We start from the raw sequence: 17,969 nt of genomic DNA, 5'->3' as shown, positions 1-17,969 counted from the left end.
GTCATCCTCTCCTGCCTTCTCCATCCACATTTATAATCCCTAAGGCGTGTGCTTTTCAGCAGAGAAGGAAGCATTTGTTGAAAGTGTGGCCTCTGCCAGGGCCACCACTAACTCATACCACACCTTAGAGTGAAATAGCAAAAGGTGCCTGTCTCGAGATATTTGACTTCATCACCTTCCAGAAAATGTTTTAACATATCCAGAAATCCATCATGCCTACCAGATGCATGGTGCTCCCTAAGATGCAGTGCTCTCGTGTTGTGCACAACCTGTACAGCCATCCTTGGCGGCCCTTGCCATCTACCAGCTGGCCATGGCCTTCAGTAAACATAGGTGTTTACTGAACTCCTGGGCCACAGTTGAGACCCAACCTTAGGCTTCCAACAGCTCATGAAACACTTTCTCTCTTCCTGAATACTATGTCTTACCTGTACCTAGTGTGACCAGCTTGTCCCAGGTGCCCAGGATGGTCCCAATTTTAAAACAAAAGTTCTACATCCTGGGAACCCCTTTGGTCTAAGGAAAACCAGAAGAGATATTGCAGGGAGCCCCCATCTTTGCTCTTGGGAGAATAAGCTGGATGTTTCTGATCAGTGGGAAGCAGCAAAGGAATTCTGGGAAAGCCAAGGGGCCTTGACAGCTTGTCCATGGGAAAGAGTGGGATGGAAGAGACTGAACACCTGCTATGTGCCAGGCCTTGTGTTAGATGCCTACAGGCATTATTTCGGACAATCACTAATCATTACAGAACTCCATGGGTTTTGTGTATTCTTTTTTTCACTTTTTGGTTTGCATGCTGCAGAATCTATTTTTGGAGGGCAGAGTGCACAGCTCTAAGCATTTTAATAAATGCATGGAGTCATATAAACACCAAAACACTCAGGATACCTAAGAGTCCCAACAGCAAAAGCATTCCCCCGCTGCCGCCAGGTAGTCAAATCCGCCCCCCCCCCCACCGACTCCTAACCTGAAGGGTCTATTATTGACTTCATTTTCAGAAAAGTTGATTGAGACTTGGAGGGGTGAAATGATTTGCAATAAAAATATCCACACACTCTAATCCATCTGCCTTTTGCAAAACCCTGCCTTTTGCCTGAACGACATGCACAGCTAGTGAGCAAGAGATATTTCTTGACAAGATGAATGAATGATAGGCCCAGGTGACATGGCTCCTCCTTGGTTAGACTCTCCGGGATCTGTCCTGCACCTGGAGTGTGCAGGGGTGGGTGGGCGCACAGGGAAATCCTGGCAGGCTGGACTCATCATGGAGGAAGCAGGCCCTCAGCTGTGCCCTGAAGCATCAGCCGGGAACTGCCTGGGTCAGCATTCCCTGGGCCTGGTTTTGCTGCACCCCAGGGCATATCATATCCAATTATCTCCAGGGATAGAGTCAAGCCAAAGGGAGTGAGGAGAGCACCGCAGCCGACAGAATCTGCTGAGGTTAGTGGATGAGCAAGTGGAGGAAATGGAGCAGGACATGGAGGTGAGCCGCTCTTGGAAGCTCTGTGTTTGGATGTCTCGCTCTTTGGGGGCATAACTCAAGGAGGCTTAGGTGCAAAGAAGGATGTCCAAAGAAGGATGGCAAGCTTCAGAAAGGACTTCCCTATCTCAGTAGGGCCAAACCACCAGATGGGAGGAGGAACCAGCCTAACAGGCATCAGGGGCAATTTTCAGTTCTCACAGTAATTAAAGAAACAGAGTTAAAATTAAAACAGAAAATTAAAGTAACAGAAGCTAAAGTATTGAGGGGAGACCAGGGTATGTTGCACAGTCCTGACTCAGCAGAGCAAGGCGGAAGGCCCCAGGGGACTTCAGCTCTGTGGCTGGGAGAGAGGTTGGATAGGTGGGTGGGTTGCAACATTGGAAGAGTGAGTCTGGGCCAGGCACCAGATGATAATCTTATCCTAAAGTCCACGAAGCCTGTCAAGACGGAAAAAGGGAGGGCCCAAAGGGCAAGTGCTCTTAGTCACTTGTCGTGATGCTGGTACTGGCTCAGCCTCCTCATGGTAAAAAATGTCTAGTTAACTGAGAATAAAACTCACATTCTTGGCCATGGTCCATAAGACCTCAACTGAGCGCCACACCCTCCCCATCCAAACTATGTGTCACTTTTCTCAGCTCTGGAGAGCCTCCCTTCCAGTTCTGGAACACACCGGACTGACTCTATCTCAGCCTCTGCGCTCACTGTCAGCCTGGAGCATTCTTCCCCCAGCCCCTGCCAGTGGCCGGCTTCTGCTCATCATTTATTTATCAGCTCAAGTGTGTCAACAAGAGACAGGCCAGAGCCCACCTGGAGATGAACACGCCGGGTTTAGGAACCGTGGGGCATCTCAGGAAGAGGATGTCAGAAAGGACGCAGGCTGTGGGCCGTGTTAGGGGATTTGGGTTTTGTTCTGGATTGGACACATTAGGAAGTGGTAAGGTGGGGCACCTTCGTAAATCTTAACTATCTGAAGGAGCACAAGCGAGAAGCTAAAGCTGAAAGTGACCGAGGATCAGCTGTCACTCATATTAGCCAGGACAGGGGATGTCTGTTGGGCTTGGACAATGTTCCTGCGTGTGTCTGGATGTAACTACAGAGTGGTCACGTTTTTGCCTTGCTCCATCCTGATCTCTGAGTAGCCTTGTCTGATGTTGGCATTCTGTGAAATTGTTTATGTTCAACAGGAAAGCACCAAGGTCCAACCGTGAGTGCCAGGCCCACTCCCAGAAGTCAGGGGCTGCTTTTTTCCTTCTCAAATGTCACCTTTTCCTAGAGTCCTGCCCGTTCCACCCTGTCTAAGCCAGTCCCTTGTCCCAAGTCACTGTCTATCCCAGCACCTTGTTTATTGCCTTTATAGCATTCATTATAAACAACAATTATCTTGTTTGCTTATTGTGTGCACCTTCCCACAACTAGGACATAAAATTCATGAGGTCTTATCTGCCATATCCATTGCGATTATTTCTAGGACCTAGCACAGCCCTAGCACCCAGATGGTCCCTTGGAAAAAGCAGAAAGGAAAGAGAGAGGGAAGGAGGGAGGGAGGGAAGATGGGCTCCCTCAGTATGTATTCTTGGGCAAATCATTTCCTGTTTCTGGACCTCACTTTGCTGGTCTGTAAAGTGAAGCAATAATGTTCTCAAAAGATCCCTTTGGATCTGTCTTTCGAGGATTGTATGAATACCACAGCTCAGACATCCAGAGGGGCAGATATCCCCAAGTGTACCTTTTAGGACTAAAAATAATAAACACACACAACTGCGTTAGAAAAGCAACACTGTGGAAAAGTAGGAAACATTTCCACACTCAGATAAGAGTGTAAAAATAGAGCTCAGCACTCTAAGGAGAGGAGAATGAGGAAAGGAAAGTGGAGATTGATAATGGATGAATATAATGAGATGGCAATTTTGGTTTCAAAGAATGTGATTAGCTCCTAATGACTGCCACCATTCCCTGGTCAATCTACTGTAATGAGCCACTAATGTAAAAATAATGCCCCTCGGCTGGCTCACTTTGAAGATGGAGATGAGTGTCCCTTTCAGACTTTTACCCCCTCGTATTTTTTTTTTTCCCTTCATAAGATTATCCCCTATTAGATCGCGGCTCCCTAAAAAGGGAAATGGATGTGTGATCAAAGTCTGCAAATGAGAGGGTCATTACCGCTCACTCCTGGGTGGCTCCATGAGGTCTTGCCTCTCTGCCTTTGTCAACATCATCACAGCCCTGGGCCTGCACATTCTCCATCATCCCCCACCAGTGGGGAGACAGAGGCTCCCAGGGTTGTGCCAGGGGCTGGCGTGGTCTCCCACGGAGAAGTGCCGCTCATCACAACTCAACACAACTTCTTGGGAATTTTCATAGGTTATCTGCACGCTGGTGCTTCCTGAAGAGCACAGCCTGGATGTTGAAAGGGTTCCCAAACTGTGCCTTTTAAGGACTCTGAGGATGGACGGGGACCTTCATTAAACCTCTGCAGTGTCTCCGTGCAGAGGGCGCGTGCTTACTCTGTAGGGCCTCACGGATCAGGGCAGAGAGGAAGTACATGGAGGCACAGTAAACAAAAAACTGCCCAGCGGGTCTGTGCAAAAGTGAGGCAGGAAGCTTTATGGGGTAGTGAGCTCTCTGTCACGGAGGGCATCCAAGTCTAAGGGTATCCAGGTAACACAAGCTATGGATCAGCCAGTCAGCTGCCTAGAAGACCACTGGTGGAAGGCAGCACAAACATTATTTTCAAGGTCACTTACACCTCTGAGATTCCAAGATCTTTGCCTTCTGTGTGCACCAAGGTCACCTCACCCACTAATCTTTTTCATCAGTCAACTCACTTATTCAAAAGAGGTGATTTGAGCACATATAAAATATAAAGTCAGTATTGGGTTCTGGAGACACAGACATGAATAAGATGCTACCCTTTTACCTGGAGTAGCCCATCACCAGGTTGGAAGACAGGACACTCAGATTATCAGATGTGACGGAGTCTATCTACCGATAGAAGTGACTGACTAACTGGGGACGCAGTGGGATAGTGGGGAGGTAAGTGGAGAATGTTTCACAAAAGAGAAGATGCTTGGACTGGGTTTTGAAGGATATGTAGGAGTTTACCAGGCAGACTCAGGTGGAAGAGAATTTCAGGCAGAGGAAACAGTATATATAGTCAGTCTCAGAAGTTTGTAACACCTAAAATTGTCTGTGGCATTGCATTTAGGGGCTAATCATTGGAATATTGGTTTAAGGGCAAGGAATGAGTCTGGAGGGACATGTAGGGTGAAATCATTAAGGACCTTGTATTAAAGAGTTTAGAATTTATCCCTGAAGCCAACAGCAAAGGGAGTAACTGGGTCCTGTTCGCACTTTAGAAAGATCTCTCTGATCACAGAGGAGAATGGATTGGAGGGGACAAAACCGAAGCACGAGAAACCAATGAGGAGACTTGTGGGAAAGTGTTTCTCCAGGTAAATTCACTGTTTGCAAGAATCATGGCTGCACATTAGAATCACCCAGGGAACTTAAGCACTACTGACGGCTGGGTCCCTTAGACTCCGATTAATAGTCTAGGGTAGGGCCATGGCTTTGGAAGTTTTAAAGCTTTCCCCAGAAAAGCTTCAGCCGTTACAAAACCTTAAGCTAACTGTAACCTGGACCCTGGTGCAGAGTGGGTAGCCAACAGATTTTTTTTCTGGAAAAATTAGTATGAAAATATTCAGAGTCTCCTATTCTTGTTTTCACACCACTTTGGGGTGGACATGATTAGAAGAACAGCTGACTTTTATTACATAGGGTTTCAGATGGAAATTCCATCCCCTAGAATATTAGCTTAAACATCAGGAAGTCCAGTCCTACCCCTGAGACAAGCCCACCCAACCCCGGCAGAGAAGCAGGAATATATAGGCCTGGCCAGTGGCCGAGAGAGCCAGAGCTACCCGGCTGGGGTGAGAGCTTGAGGCCAAGGGCTGGAACCCGAGTTCTGAGAGTTACCTGCAAAAGCAAGACGCATTTGCAGCCTACAGATGGCCTGCTCTGGTGCAGGAGGGCTGCAGCGTGATGGGCAGTTACAATGGGGAGTAAGGAGGGGACGGGGGGCAGAAAAAGAGTCAAGCCCTCCGTCTGCAGAACAAGCGCCTCCCTGTCTCCACAGCACTTTACAAGCTCAGATTCAGGGCAGAGCCTGGACCTGTTTTCCTTCTCCTCCAGAGTGCCAGCCTAAGGGTTTCTGAAACACGTGAAGAACAAAGTGCTGATCAGTTAATAACTGGGAAGGCACTCTGTTACCCCAGCTAAAACCCTGGGCAAAACTAAGTTGGAGAACCAGGCAAGGACCTCCCAACCCCATCTCCGTTCAATCAGGAATAGCCAGGTAGCAGGATGGCCATCAATTCTGCCTCCCCACCCACCGTGCGAGGTTGAGGATCACGGTCGTGCTTCTAGGAAAAAGGGCAGCACACTGCAGCCACAGGCTGAATCCAGGCCAGCACCTCTGCTTCTCCCGGAACACAGCCACGCCCTATTGTCTGCACTGTGCCCATGACTGCGTTCACTCTGCAGCAGGGGAGTTGGGTATAAGTAGCTGCAACAGGGACCGTGTGACCTATGGAACCCATAATGCCTACTAGCTCATTACAGAAAAGGTTTGCAAGTCCCTGCTCTAGAAGAAGACCCACCCAAAGTGGCTTGGAAGATGCATGGGAGACCGGAAGCAAGGAAGGGGACATCACACGTGGTCTGGGGCTTGGAATAGACAGTGGTCCTGCCTGCCTGTAAAACATTGCCCACTGAATGGCTGAATTTCTGACCAATCAGGTTGCAGACTCCTCCTTGCTTAGGATAATGGACCTGGTGAGGAATAGGTGGGCAACGTCAAGGCTGGTGTATTCAGATGACTGGAAGCTCCTCTCCCCTGCACTGGCTGCAGGGAGCTGTATAGACTGAAGATGTTGCAAATTCGGTCTCAGAAGCAGTGCAGGGGCTGTGGGGAGGGCATCCGTTCTGTTCTGCCAGAGACAAGATGTGGTCTGACCTTCATGCTTCTGCAGCTGTTCTGAAGCTGTTCCTGTTCCCTTAAGTGCCCGCCTTCCTTCTCTGGGAAATAAGAGACTGCACCCTCCCCTATGTTTCCATAACACTTGGGTCCTAACTCTGTTCCGTCACTCCACGTGGTTGTTTACTTGTCTGTCTTCTCTTAAACTCATGAGCCCATTTCTTGCTTCCCTCTAGCTCTGACTCTGACCCTCTGTGTCCACTTTCCTACTCAGCACCTCAGCTTGGATGTTGAATAGTCATCTCAAACTTGGCTCACCCTGATGCAGTTGTTCTTATTGCTTGAACATGTTAAGAAGCAAGTACTGTGCATGGTTCTGAGCACTTTGTGTATCCAAAACACAACCCTTAGCTCCTGCTCCCCTAAACCTGTTTCTCCCCATCTGCTTCTTCTCCACCTCAGTCAAAGACAAGACTCTCCACTCAGTTCTTCAGACCGACAGCCTGGGAGTCAGCCTTTGTCCCTCTCTGTCCTCCATAGTCCATGTGCACAGTAGGTGTGTTGTGCCCTGCCCACATCTCCCCTACACTCGCTGGTCCCTGTGTATGCCCACCCTTCCTTCTGGAAGCGCCTGTGACTTTTTGCTGGAGGACTTCCTGAAGACAAAAGACATATGCATGCCTTGCCTGCAGAGCATGACGGAAGGCCAGGGATTACCTAAGAGTTGTCCTCAACCAATGACAGATGGGAACTGGAGGGTAAACACCACAACTCCCTTCTCCTTCCTGGGGGATCACTCTGAGGCACGAGATGGGCCTATGGGATTAAGCCCCAGGTGCAGTGGTGCCTTGTTCATTGATGGCTTACCTCACTGGCTTGTCTGACACTTCCCACTCTCCCACCCATGCTCCTTATGATTACCTCCCAAATAAATCTCATACCAGAATCCTTGTCTCTGAGTCTGCTTCTGTGGGGAGACCAAAACCTACAATATTCAACTGAACATGCTGCAAATAATCACTTCTCACTACTTCCACTGCCACCATCCTGGTACAAGGTACCATGATCTCTTGCCTGGACTATTGCAATGACTTCTTAACTGCTCTCCCCTCTTCCTCCCCATACATGAGCCAGAATGTGCTTTATAGAATGTGAAATGAATCAGCTAACTGCCCTGCTCAAAACCCTCTCATGTTTTCCCATCACACCTAGAATAATGCCCGACTCGCCGCTCATGACCACAGTGCATATGCGCCCTGAACTCTCCCTGTCTCTCTACACGCTCTTGTCCCCGCTTTCTCCCACCCTCGTCCTTGAACAGGGTCGTTTGGTCACCACCTTGGCACCCACTGTTCTCTCTGCCTGGAAAACGCTTCCTGCTTTTCTCGGCATGACTGGCTTTTTCACCTCATGAAGGAATTAGATTAAGTGTTGCCTTCTCAGAGAAGCCCTCCCAGCCTGTGCATTCCAAAATAACTCTTGTCACTCCCTCTCCACTCTGCTTTTTTTCTTCAGAGCGTTTCCCACTATTTAAAATTACATATGTTTGCTTATTCATTTGCTGCATCGGCCAGTCGACTGGAAGCTCAAGGGGGATTTTTGTCTATTTCTCTGTATTCCGAGTGCCTAGAATAGCACCAAACACACATTCTCCAAGTGAAAGGACTCAAATATCCTTCAAGTGAACAAATGAACAAATGACGCCCCTACTGGAGATTTGAGCTCATGATACACAAAAGACGTCAATAACATTTGAGCTCGTGAACAAGTGAGTAAGTCAGGGAGGCACCGAGTCTGTGTTCTTCCCAGGCCCCATCCAACAACACACAGCCTTTATACCGTGTCACCCCTCACAGTGGGTCTCATTTTCCCTGTTGGCTTGTCTACACTCAGATTAAGCTCCTGTCTCAAGCCAGACTGATCACTCTGTCGTTTCTATTTAGGCCTTACCGGAGGGGCAGACAGCTTCGTGGGACACAGCCAAAGAGGACGAAAACCGCAACAAGAATCGATACGGCAACATCATATCCTGTAAGTGTCCCTCTGGTGGGGGTGGGGGGAGGCGCCAGGCTTTGGGAACATGGACAGAAAGAAGCTAGCACTCTTAGTCACCTGGAATCCGCTACCAAATAATCCTTGATGTTTCCAGCCTTGGGTCCACTTGCTAAGCTCGGAGTTCTAGCTCAGCCTCCCTGACAGACCTGGCCCGGATGACAGTGCGTGGCTGATCTCAGCCAGAGGGAGTAGGCAGAGACCTGGGTCCAGGTGGTGTAGATGCAGGAACCCTCTGAAGGCTGGGTCTTGCCTGGGGTTGCCCACTCAAGAATCCCTCAGGTCGGGGAGAAGCCCCAGCCTCAAGGGTGTTCCCAGCAGGCCCTCTGTGCAAAATATTGTCTTGGCAGCAAGTTGGGGTGGGGAGCAAGGTTCTGCCCATGAATACCTAGGTGAGAGAATAATGCTATTTCAGGAAGGTGGAGTCCCAGGCAAGGACTGATGCTCAGATGGAACCAGAAACTCTGGCCTAAGTCTGAGGGTTTGGGAGGCAGCCAGCTCGGGGCTCAAAGGAGCCCAAGGTTACTCTGTTCACACAAAAGGCAGGGCTGAGCGCATCACGACTTCTGCCGGCCCCCACTGCTAGTGGGGGCAGGGCTCTCCGGTGAGTGCCTGCCGCTCAGGGCGTACCTGGGCACAGGTGTTTGGTGGCACTGTGCCCACAGGAGGAAAGCATGTTTTGTGTGGACCTGGGGGAGGCATGGAAGGACGTTGCCTTTTGCTCAGCAGTGAGCTTTAGCGTTCCTAGAGGCACCCCTAGGTGTGTGATTTGATGAAGGCAGTGTGGCGGAGCAGCTAGAGCCCTCTGGAGTCAGAATTCCTGGGCTTCTGTCCCAGCTGCAGGGTCCTGGGCAGTTTACCTGACCTCTCTGAGTTTCAGTTTTCTTGCCTTTGAAATGATGAAAAGAATAGAGATAGGATGGTTGAAAAAGGTACAGAAAACCTTTAGCACAGTACCTGGCCTGTTCCTCGTAGCCCTAGAGCTACTTTCTCAGGGTCGCTGCTGAGCGGTGTAGATCCACCATTCCTCCTTATTTTAAGTAAAATTTGCTGAATACCCACGTGGGGACATGGAATAAGCCAGGCTGGGGCATGGAGGCATCATCCGATGTCCATTTCGGAAGAATCACCAGGGCAGCTCTTTGGGAGGGTAGATTCGATTAGGAGAGACTGGAGGCAGAGGGACCCAATTAGGAGACTACTGCAATGGTCCTAGCGAGGGACAAAGGCAGTGACAATGCTTGTCTGTGACTGTGCATGATATTTAGTGCTGGCAGGAGAGGGAGAGAGAGACTGCCGTGGAAGTGCAAACCACACACAGGTCACACACAAGGACGGTCACTTCCAAATATTGGTGAGCACAGCCGTCAAAGCAACATGAATACAGAGAGGGCAGAGTTGCCTCATACAAAATGCTGAGCACACATTCTGATTAGAACCAGAGTCTACAACAGCCTCTGTCTGCCGTGGTGCAGCCAACCTGGACCTTTTGACATCTCACCCATTGGGTATTAAGCATCCCTTGGTCTCAGTTCAGCCAAAAAGAAAGAAAGAAATCCTAGATAATGAATCATTTCCAGCACAGTTCAGTATTTTGTTTTGTTTTCTTTGTCTAGACATTGCCTAAGAAAAAGCTTGGAGGAAGAAAGCGTAAGATACAGGCAGCTTATAAGGAAGAAAGAGGCAGAAGTTTTAGCTTAGCTGTTTCCTGTGCTGATTTAGAAATCAGCTGTGAATGGTAGAACTAATCAGAGAACATTTATAATTTGTCTTTTGGAAGAGAGTAATGCAGACAGTGGGATTTCCTGCAAGTGAAGTGTTGGCAAGAGATGTTCAAACAATCAGGAAATGTGTGTTAAGACCTAGGATGCATGGGCCCTGTGCCAGGCACTGGGACACTCAGTCTCGGCTACCAGGGAGCCCACATTCTGGACACAAGTTCTGCTCGCTCTCACCATCCTCTGCTCCAGCAGCACGTGTGCCGTGGTGGTATGGTACCTCACCCTGAAATATCTGGTCCCTTGTCTGTTCCCCCATAGGGTGGTGAATTCAGATGGGGTCCACTAAATTATTGGCTGTAAGACCACGTGTGACCTGTCTAAACCTTAGTCTTCTCTCTGTAAAATGGGTACAATGATGAAATATTATAATAGAATATAATAATAGGAAAAAAAGAAAAAGGAAATACAGTAAAATACAGTAAAAAAAAAAACAGAATACAGTCAAGAGACCCTGCCTCCCTGAGAGACAAGGGTATCTGGGCTGGGCCAGGTGTCTGGTCCAAAGCCTGAGGGGCCAAGGATGAGAGTCCAAACTCTATCTTGCCGGACCTCCCGCTGCAAACCCTCTGTGCTCAGTCCCCTTGCCCAAGCCATCATCAGATCTCCCCTGGCCTCTGCCCTTCCTGGTTGTTCCACATCTAATCTGGCCCCCAAACTTAAACCTATCTGATCTCTGATAGAAGCCACAGAGACCTCCTCAAACTATGAATTGAATCATGTCACCATCTTCCAGAAGGCCTTTCAAATGGCTTCCTTCACTGTTGAGCCCTTCTTATCCAGAGGCCCTCAGCCACCTCTCCAGTCTCACTTCACACTGTGTCCTCTCCGTGAAGCCCCAGTGGCCCTTATTCAGGACCTTGAACTTCCCATGCTCATCCATGACACAGGGCCTTTGCACATTCCCGTCTCTCTATCAATGTGCCTTTCCCTCCTCTCTTTGCTCTGCTAAGTTCTACTCATTCTTCCAGTCTTAGTTTAGGCACCACTTCTCAGAGAATTCTTCTGACCGTTCAAGTCTTGTCAAAACCCCCTTGTTCACTCCGAGAGCACAGTGCATGTCTTCTCCTTAGTTCTCGTCATTGTTGTGACTTGAGAGGCACGTGGGTGACTATCTGTTGGCTGCCTGACCTCCTGACCAGGACAGATGCCCTGTGACAGGGCCCAGACTCTCTTGCGCTCCATGTCCCCGCACCTGGCACATGGCTGGTGCTCCGTAAACTGGACTACGTGTTGGAAAGCACAGACTCTCTGTAAGACCCTGAAGGACTGGAGCTGTGAGTTTCTCCCCCAAAATAGAGAGCACCCAGAAAGGACGGATGGATGAAGGCTGGATCATGATGACACTAGGTACAGTGATATTCCAGTAAGGAAGGAACACTGAGCCTGAATGACGAGGGTGGAGCTGGGACGCGAGGGGAGAAGGGACACTCTTATCCCCTCTGGAAGCCACGTCTGAGAAGGCAGGATTCCGGGTGGCAGGAAGAACAGTGAAGGGGATTAGACTTCATTACAGAGGGGAAGAAGCTGCTGTCGGTGTCCTACCTCCACCCCATGGCCCCACCGCCTCCTCGTGCGGTAACAGCTGCTGGCATCTGGGGCCGAGACTAGAGTGAGGTGGGCAACATGCCCCGAGTGCACTGTCCAAGGGGCTGCTCACTGTCAGCTGTGGACCCTGCGCCTGCCTGACTCTGAGAGCAAGCAATTCCTTAAAGTGTGTGCCCTGCGCCTCACTGGTTTCACCCAAGTCTTGCCCCATCTGCATCTCTTTGCCTGAGGACTGTCTCCAAAGCGGGGGCAGGATGCTCCAGTCTCTCTTGGACCATGAAGTAACCCAGCACCTCACCCCCACCTCTATACCTTTCTCCAGAGTTCCCATGGGGGGGTAGGCTGCAGCTTCCATGGTGATAATGGACTTGGAAACGCACCCTTTCTGGGCTGCCTTCTCTTGGCTGTCTCCCCCAACCCCCTACTCTCCTCCTGTTGTCCCCTTCTCTTCCTCTATAAACTGCTTGTGCTGGGATCCTCATCCTCTGGGGAAACCCAAACAGAAGCAGAGGGAATTCAGACACCTGATGACACCACCTTGATGGGTTTAAAGAAGCCAAAATCTCCTTTCTAATTGAAAGGTCAGTAATTCTGCCGCCAGCCCGGTCTGCTCTCAGTACTGAGAGGGGACAGTGCCAAGGAAACCAGTGCATCCAAAAGAGGTACAAGACATGGAGGGGAACCAAGAAAGGAAGAAAAAAGTCCTGGAATTGAAATGAAAAAAGGAAAAGAGAAACAGCCCCAGGAAGGGAAAGTGTCCCTGCCCGTGTGTGTGTCCCTCCCAGAGGCAAAGTCTGCCCTGGCTTGATAAATAGAAATATTCTTGGCACAAGAAGAAAACCGGGTGTGATTAGCATCTTAAGGAACCCAGAGCACTGGAGGCCAGAGTGGAGGACAAAGGCCCAGGCCAGGGAGAACAGAGAAGATTAAAGGGAAGAGGAGGAGGGAGGGCACTGCCTGCAAAGGAAACAATGGAAGAGAAACCTTGGCTCAATAAGCTCTTTCTTCCAAATGATTCTGTTTAGAATTTAGTAATAGGGATGGCGGGGTTTCCAGGGAGCAGAAATGGAAGGAAGTGAAAGGGAAGGAAATGAATGGGGGGGACAGAACAAAGAGTTCTTTACTTTTAAGTAGCTCTGGGGCGTGGACTGTGGACAAGGGGCAATCTCAGGACTACCCGAGCATCCCCCACGTGGAAGTTCGAGAGGGTGCTTCCTGGAAGGAATTTACTCCAAGGAGAGGAAGTGATCTCAGGGGTGGCAGATTTTATCAAATGAGGCTCCCCTTCTGGAATCTGTCAGAGTCCCAGCAGGAAACAGACGGGGCTTTCAAATAGGGTGATTTGAGGATCATTTAATCAAGTGATTTTTTTTTTTTCAAAGATGTGAGCTGGGTGTAGGGAGACTGTAGGGAATAGTGCGGTCCCCTGGGGCTACGTGCTACACTCGGGTTGCAGAAGATTCAGTTAGAAGAGGTTCCCAGGACTCCGGAGAAAGATGGCCTGCCTGGAGGTGTGACCTTTAGTGGCACTGCAGCCAGCCCGCGGTGGCCCCAACAGAGGGAGCTGCAGGAATAAGCACCTCGATGGCACCCTCCCACCTCAGCCAGTCTGCTGCCTGTGCTTTGCTTTGGCTACACCCAGCCACAGCCAGAGGACAGGGACTGTAGACAGAGTCCAGTGGTTCTCAAAGTGTGGTCCCTGGAGCTCCTGGGAACTTGTTACAAAGGCTTATTATTGGGTCCCACCCAAGAGCTACCAAATCACACATTCTCGGCAGGGGTAGGGGTGGGGGGGGGGGTGAGCAGCAATCTGTTTTTAAGCCCAGGATCATCTCCCAAATCAAGTCCTACAGTAAGTTCTGGTCGCAGTGTCTACCCCTGGAGGCAGCCAAATAAGAACCCTCCCTCCTTCCTCAGAAGGTCCCCTTAGTGGGCCGTGGGCTGGACGGCCTGCTTAGGATGAATCCATACATTCCACATCATATGGGCCACTGCCCCTCTAACTTTCTCTCAGCACTCTGCCGCTCTGTTTAAGCCCCCTCTCCGACCCCAAAGCTTTCGTCTCCTGGAGCAGCTCCTCACAGGGCCCTGCAGAAAGGAGCATGGAACTGGCAGAACAAGGAGGTGCACAGAATGTCGGGCTGTTTCCCTGTCATACCCGGGCCACCCTCGCTTGATAATGCTAATTCAATCAAGATTGAATGTGCAGACCTTTAGCTTCAATGGGATGCCCAGGCAGTCTCGGCAGAATTACCTGCCTCCTCCCTCTCCACTCGCACAAGATGATGGCATTAACATTTCCAATACTTCTAGGAAATGATTTTTCAGCTCCACAATTCATTGTAATGAGTCAAATCTCTTTTCTCTGAAAAATTGCTCCTTTTCTTTACCCTGCCCAGAAGACAGGAAGAAAGAACATCCCTGTATCCAAATCATAGTCTCTTCCCAGCCCCACCTCTCCGAGGTGATTCTCTCTTTAAGTGGATGTGACTGGAGAAGACTGACTTATTGGATTACCTTTGATGATGACGGAAGGGAGGAGAAATTGTGGTTTGTTCTGAGATTAGAGCTGTGCATGGGAGGAAACTGAGCCCTCTCCTCTGGCCGGGGACTGGAGGACACAATGGGATGGGACAGTGTCCGAGTCAGAACTGGCATGCAAGGCGTGTGGAGGCAGTGGGGCTTGGGATTCCAAGAGGGATAGGACCCTGCCACCCTATAAGGAAGCTCTCAACCTGACACCTTCCCCTAAGTTGTAAAACTTCTTAGAGCCCTGATTTTCTCATCCATAAAATGGGTTACTATGAGAATTAAATGGCATCGCACCCATAGAATAGTGCCTGGAACATCTTACGCACTCCACAAAGATAAATTTCTGTGCCTAACACCAGACACAGGTGGGTCTCTAGTCTCATGGCCCAATTCCAGTAAGATCTTTTGATCTTTCCCAAGGCAAAGTGAAGTGACTAGCCCAAGCACCTCTATGCTGAATAACTGAACATCGGTCTGTACATTCGAACTTGAGTCTGCATGTCAGAATCTCCCAGAGGGCTTGTTGAAATACAGATTGTTGGGCCTCGCTTCAGAGTGTCTGATTCAGCAGGTCTGGGCAAGGACTCAAGTGATTGCATTTCTAACACGTTCCCAGATGTCATTGAAGCTATTGGCCAAGGGACTACACTTTGAAAACCACTAGTCTAGAATAACAATAAAACTGAATTTACATTTTTGCATTGATTTCTTACTCTACACTAGGTGCTTTCATATCTTACCACTTTTAATCCTTGCAACAAGTCTGCAAAGGTAGATAGAGTTTTGATGTTATAGTTGGGTAAATTGAGGCTCGGGAAGCTAAGTCAGTTGCCCCAGGTGACAGACCTCAGGTCTGCCTTCAGAGCCTACCCAACCCCTTACCACTCTCCTGCAAAAGGCAGCAGTTAGCTGCCAATCTTGGGACAGCACAGGCTGGATCTGCAGATGGGGTAAGAGGTCAGCGGTGGGAAGAGGAAGAATTTGAGCACAGGATCCAAGCACACTATGCGACCCTTGTGCAGAGGAAAGAGCCTTGGGTCCCAAACCAGGTTATAAAATCAATTGTATGGCTAAAAGCAAGGGGCCCTGCCCTTTTCTGGTTCTCAGCCTTTCGGACACAAATATGAACTCATTTATTGAACCCCTGCTAGGTGCCACACACTCAGAAAATGTGAAGCATTGTGGGGTCTGGTCAGGCCTTGTTGTCTGTCAGTGGTGTCCCGAGGCTGATTCCTACCAGCCTGCAAGAGCTGATGGTTAAATTTTCAGGAATTTTGTGGGCTCCTTGATGCCATGTTGGTAGTGTGAAATCAGCCATGGCGGAAGTATTTATATCACAGGGATCAGCAGATGTTACAGATCAGGGCCCTTTTTCTTCCGGAGAGCTTTTACCAACATACCACTGGGCTTTGTCCTGAAACTACAAGGAACGGATTCCAGAGGGACAATGCTTCTGTTCCCCTAGACTTGTGTTCGGGGGCGTTCTCTGGGTCTGCACGTCTTTGCAGTTTTGTCTCCCCTCTGCCTGTGGCCACTAGTCCTCTCCTCCCCCCAAGCCAATGTCTGCCCCTCTCCCTCCTCAGCTGAGAGCCAGGTGGAGCCAGGCTCCTGCGCCTTCCTCTTACCTCACCTCAGAGGAGTTTGCATCTCCTCTGTGTGACTCCCCGCCCTGTCTTGAATATCAAACAGAGAGTAAAGGATTAGCTGTTTCTCAAGCTTGCAAAATGTAGATAGAGCATAATGAGCGTGCCAGGCTGCTTGTAAATTACTTTGTATAAACTCCTTCACATCGCCCGCTGCCCCGTCTCTCTCCATGTGCATGTGGATAAACACAATTCTTTATCCTTCTAATTATATAAAGGTAGAAGAAGAGGAGGACACAGAATAATATTCTGGTGGACCTGTAGCCTGAATTCTGCCCTTCGTTGAATACGCACAATAGATCTTTGCCTCTGCAGAAGGATGGATTTACATTTTGCACAGAAGGGCAAATGGGAAGCACTAAGTTTCCAACCGTCTCAGCCCTCAGCTCACTGCCTGCCTCACATCCAGCCCAGAGCCACCATTTATTAAGCACCTGCTGCATACCAGGCACTGTCCTCACACTTTTTTTAAAGAGTAGTTTTAGGTTCAGAAACATTGAGCGGAATGTCCAGAGAGTTCCCGTAGACCCCTACTCACATTCAGTTCCCCTATTAGTTAACGTCTTGCTTCAGCGTGATACGTTTATTACAACGGATAGGCCGGTGCTGCTCCATTAGTGTTAGCTGAAGTCCACATTGGCATCCACTCAGTGTTGTGCAGTTCTGGAGGATTTTTTAATGACATGTATGCACCGTTACAGTGTCCTGTGGAAGTTTCACTGCCCTAAACTCCCTTGCTGCTCCCCCTCTTCATCCCTCCCGCTCCGCATGCTCGGCAGCCACTGATCTTTTTCCTGCCTCCACAATTTTGCCTTTTCTACAATGCCACAGGGTTGGAATCATACACTATGAAGTCTTTCAGACTGCCTTTTTTTCACTTAGCAGTATGCATTCATGTTTCCTCCATGCCTTTTCATGGCTTGAGAACTCATTTCTTTATATTCCCAAAGAATATTCCATTTTATGGATGTACCACAACTTGTTTATCCATTCACCTGTTGAAGAACGTCTTGGTTCTTTTTAAGTTTTGGCAATTGTTAGTAGAGTTGCTATGAACATTCATGTGTAGGTTTTTTTGTGGACATAAATTTCAACTCATTTGGGTAAATACCAGAGACAGCAATTGCTGGATCATATGATAAAAGGATGTTTCATTTTGGAAGAAATTGCCAGATTGTCTTCCAAAGTGGCTGGACCATTTGGCTTTCCCATCAGCAATGAATGAGGATTCCTGTTGCTCCACATACTTGCCAGCATTTGGTCTTGTCAGTGTTCCGGATTTTGGCCGTTCTATTTGATGTGTAGTGGTGTCTTCTTCTTGTTTTAATTTGCAGCTCCCTAATGACATATGATATTGAACATCTTTTCATATGCTTATTTGCCATCTGTGTATCTTTTTTGGTGAGGTGTCTGTTCAGATCTTTTGCCCATTTTTTTAATTGGATTGTTCTCTTATTGTTGCATTTTCAGAGTTCTTTATATACTGTGCATACCAAGTCCTTTATCAGATATGTGGTTTTCAAATACTTTCTCCCAGTCTGTGGCTTGTCTTTTCATTCTCTTAATGTCCTCACCCCTTTCATGCCTACGTTTTCTCGTTTAATCCTCCCAACATTTTGTGAACTATGTAGTACTGAGCTATACAGCATTTTGCTAAGGAACCCAAGGCTAAGAGAGATCAGTTGACTTGCTAAGTGATGGAGCTAAGCGTCGAACCCAGATCTGACCTATAGCTTCAGACCTCACATCACCAGAATATCCTACTTGCCGCAGGTTATCCCATATGGGAATAACTCTTGAGCATTTTGTACTAAAGTACCTCTCGCAGTCTCAGGGAATAGTCTCTACTGGGATGCCCTGCAGATCCCATCATGGTGACTTGCATCTAAGTGCCTGAACAGAGCATAGAACGTCTTCTACGATCTAACCCCCGCCGTCTCCTCTGCCTCTTCTCCCGC

General features: G+C 48.9%; 1 protein-coding gene across 1 annotated transcript in view; it reads left to right on the top strand.

Annotated features, from left to right (window-relative positions):
- LOC102512389 (protein tyrosine phosphatase receptor type T) overlaps positions 1 to 17,969 on the top strand; it is a 338,884-nt gene that overhangs the window by 260,385 nt on the left and 60,530 nt on the right. Inside the window, exon 13 of the mRNA XM_032462324.1 lies at positions 8,402 to 8,489. Within this exon, the coding sequence (XP_032318215.1) occupies positions 8,402 to 8,489 (88 nt within the window). The remainder of the gene's footprint in view (positions 1 to 8,401; positions 8,490 to 17,969) is intronic.

The sequence above is a fragment of the Camelus ferus genome, chromosome 19 (genome assembly GCF_009834535.1).
Source record: "Camelus ferus isolate YT-003-E chromosome 19, BCGSAC_Cfer_1.0, whole genome shotgun sequence".
Classification (NCBI taxonomy): domain Eukaryota; kingdom Metazoa; phylum Chordata; class Mammalia; order Artiodactyla; family Camelidae; genus Camelus; species Camelus ferus.
This window is presented reverse-complemented; position numbering and strand designations above follow the sequence as displayed.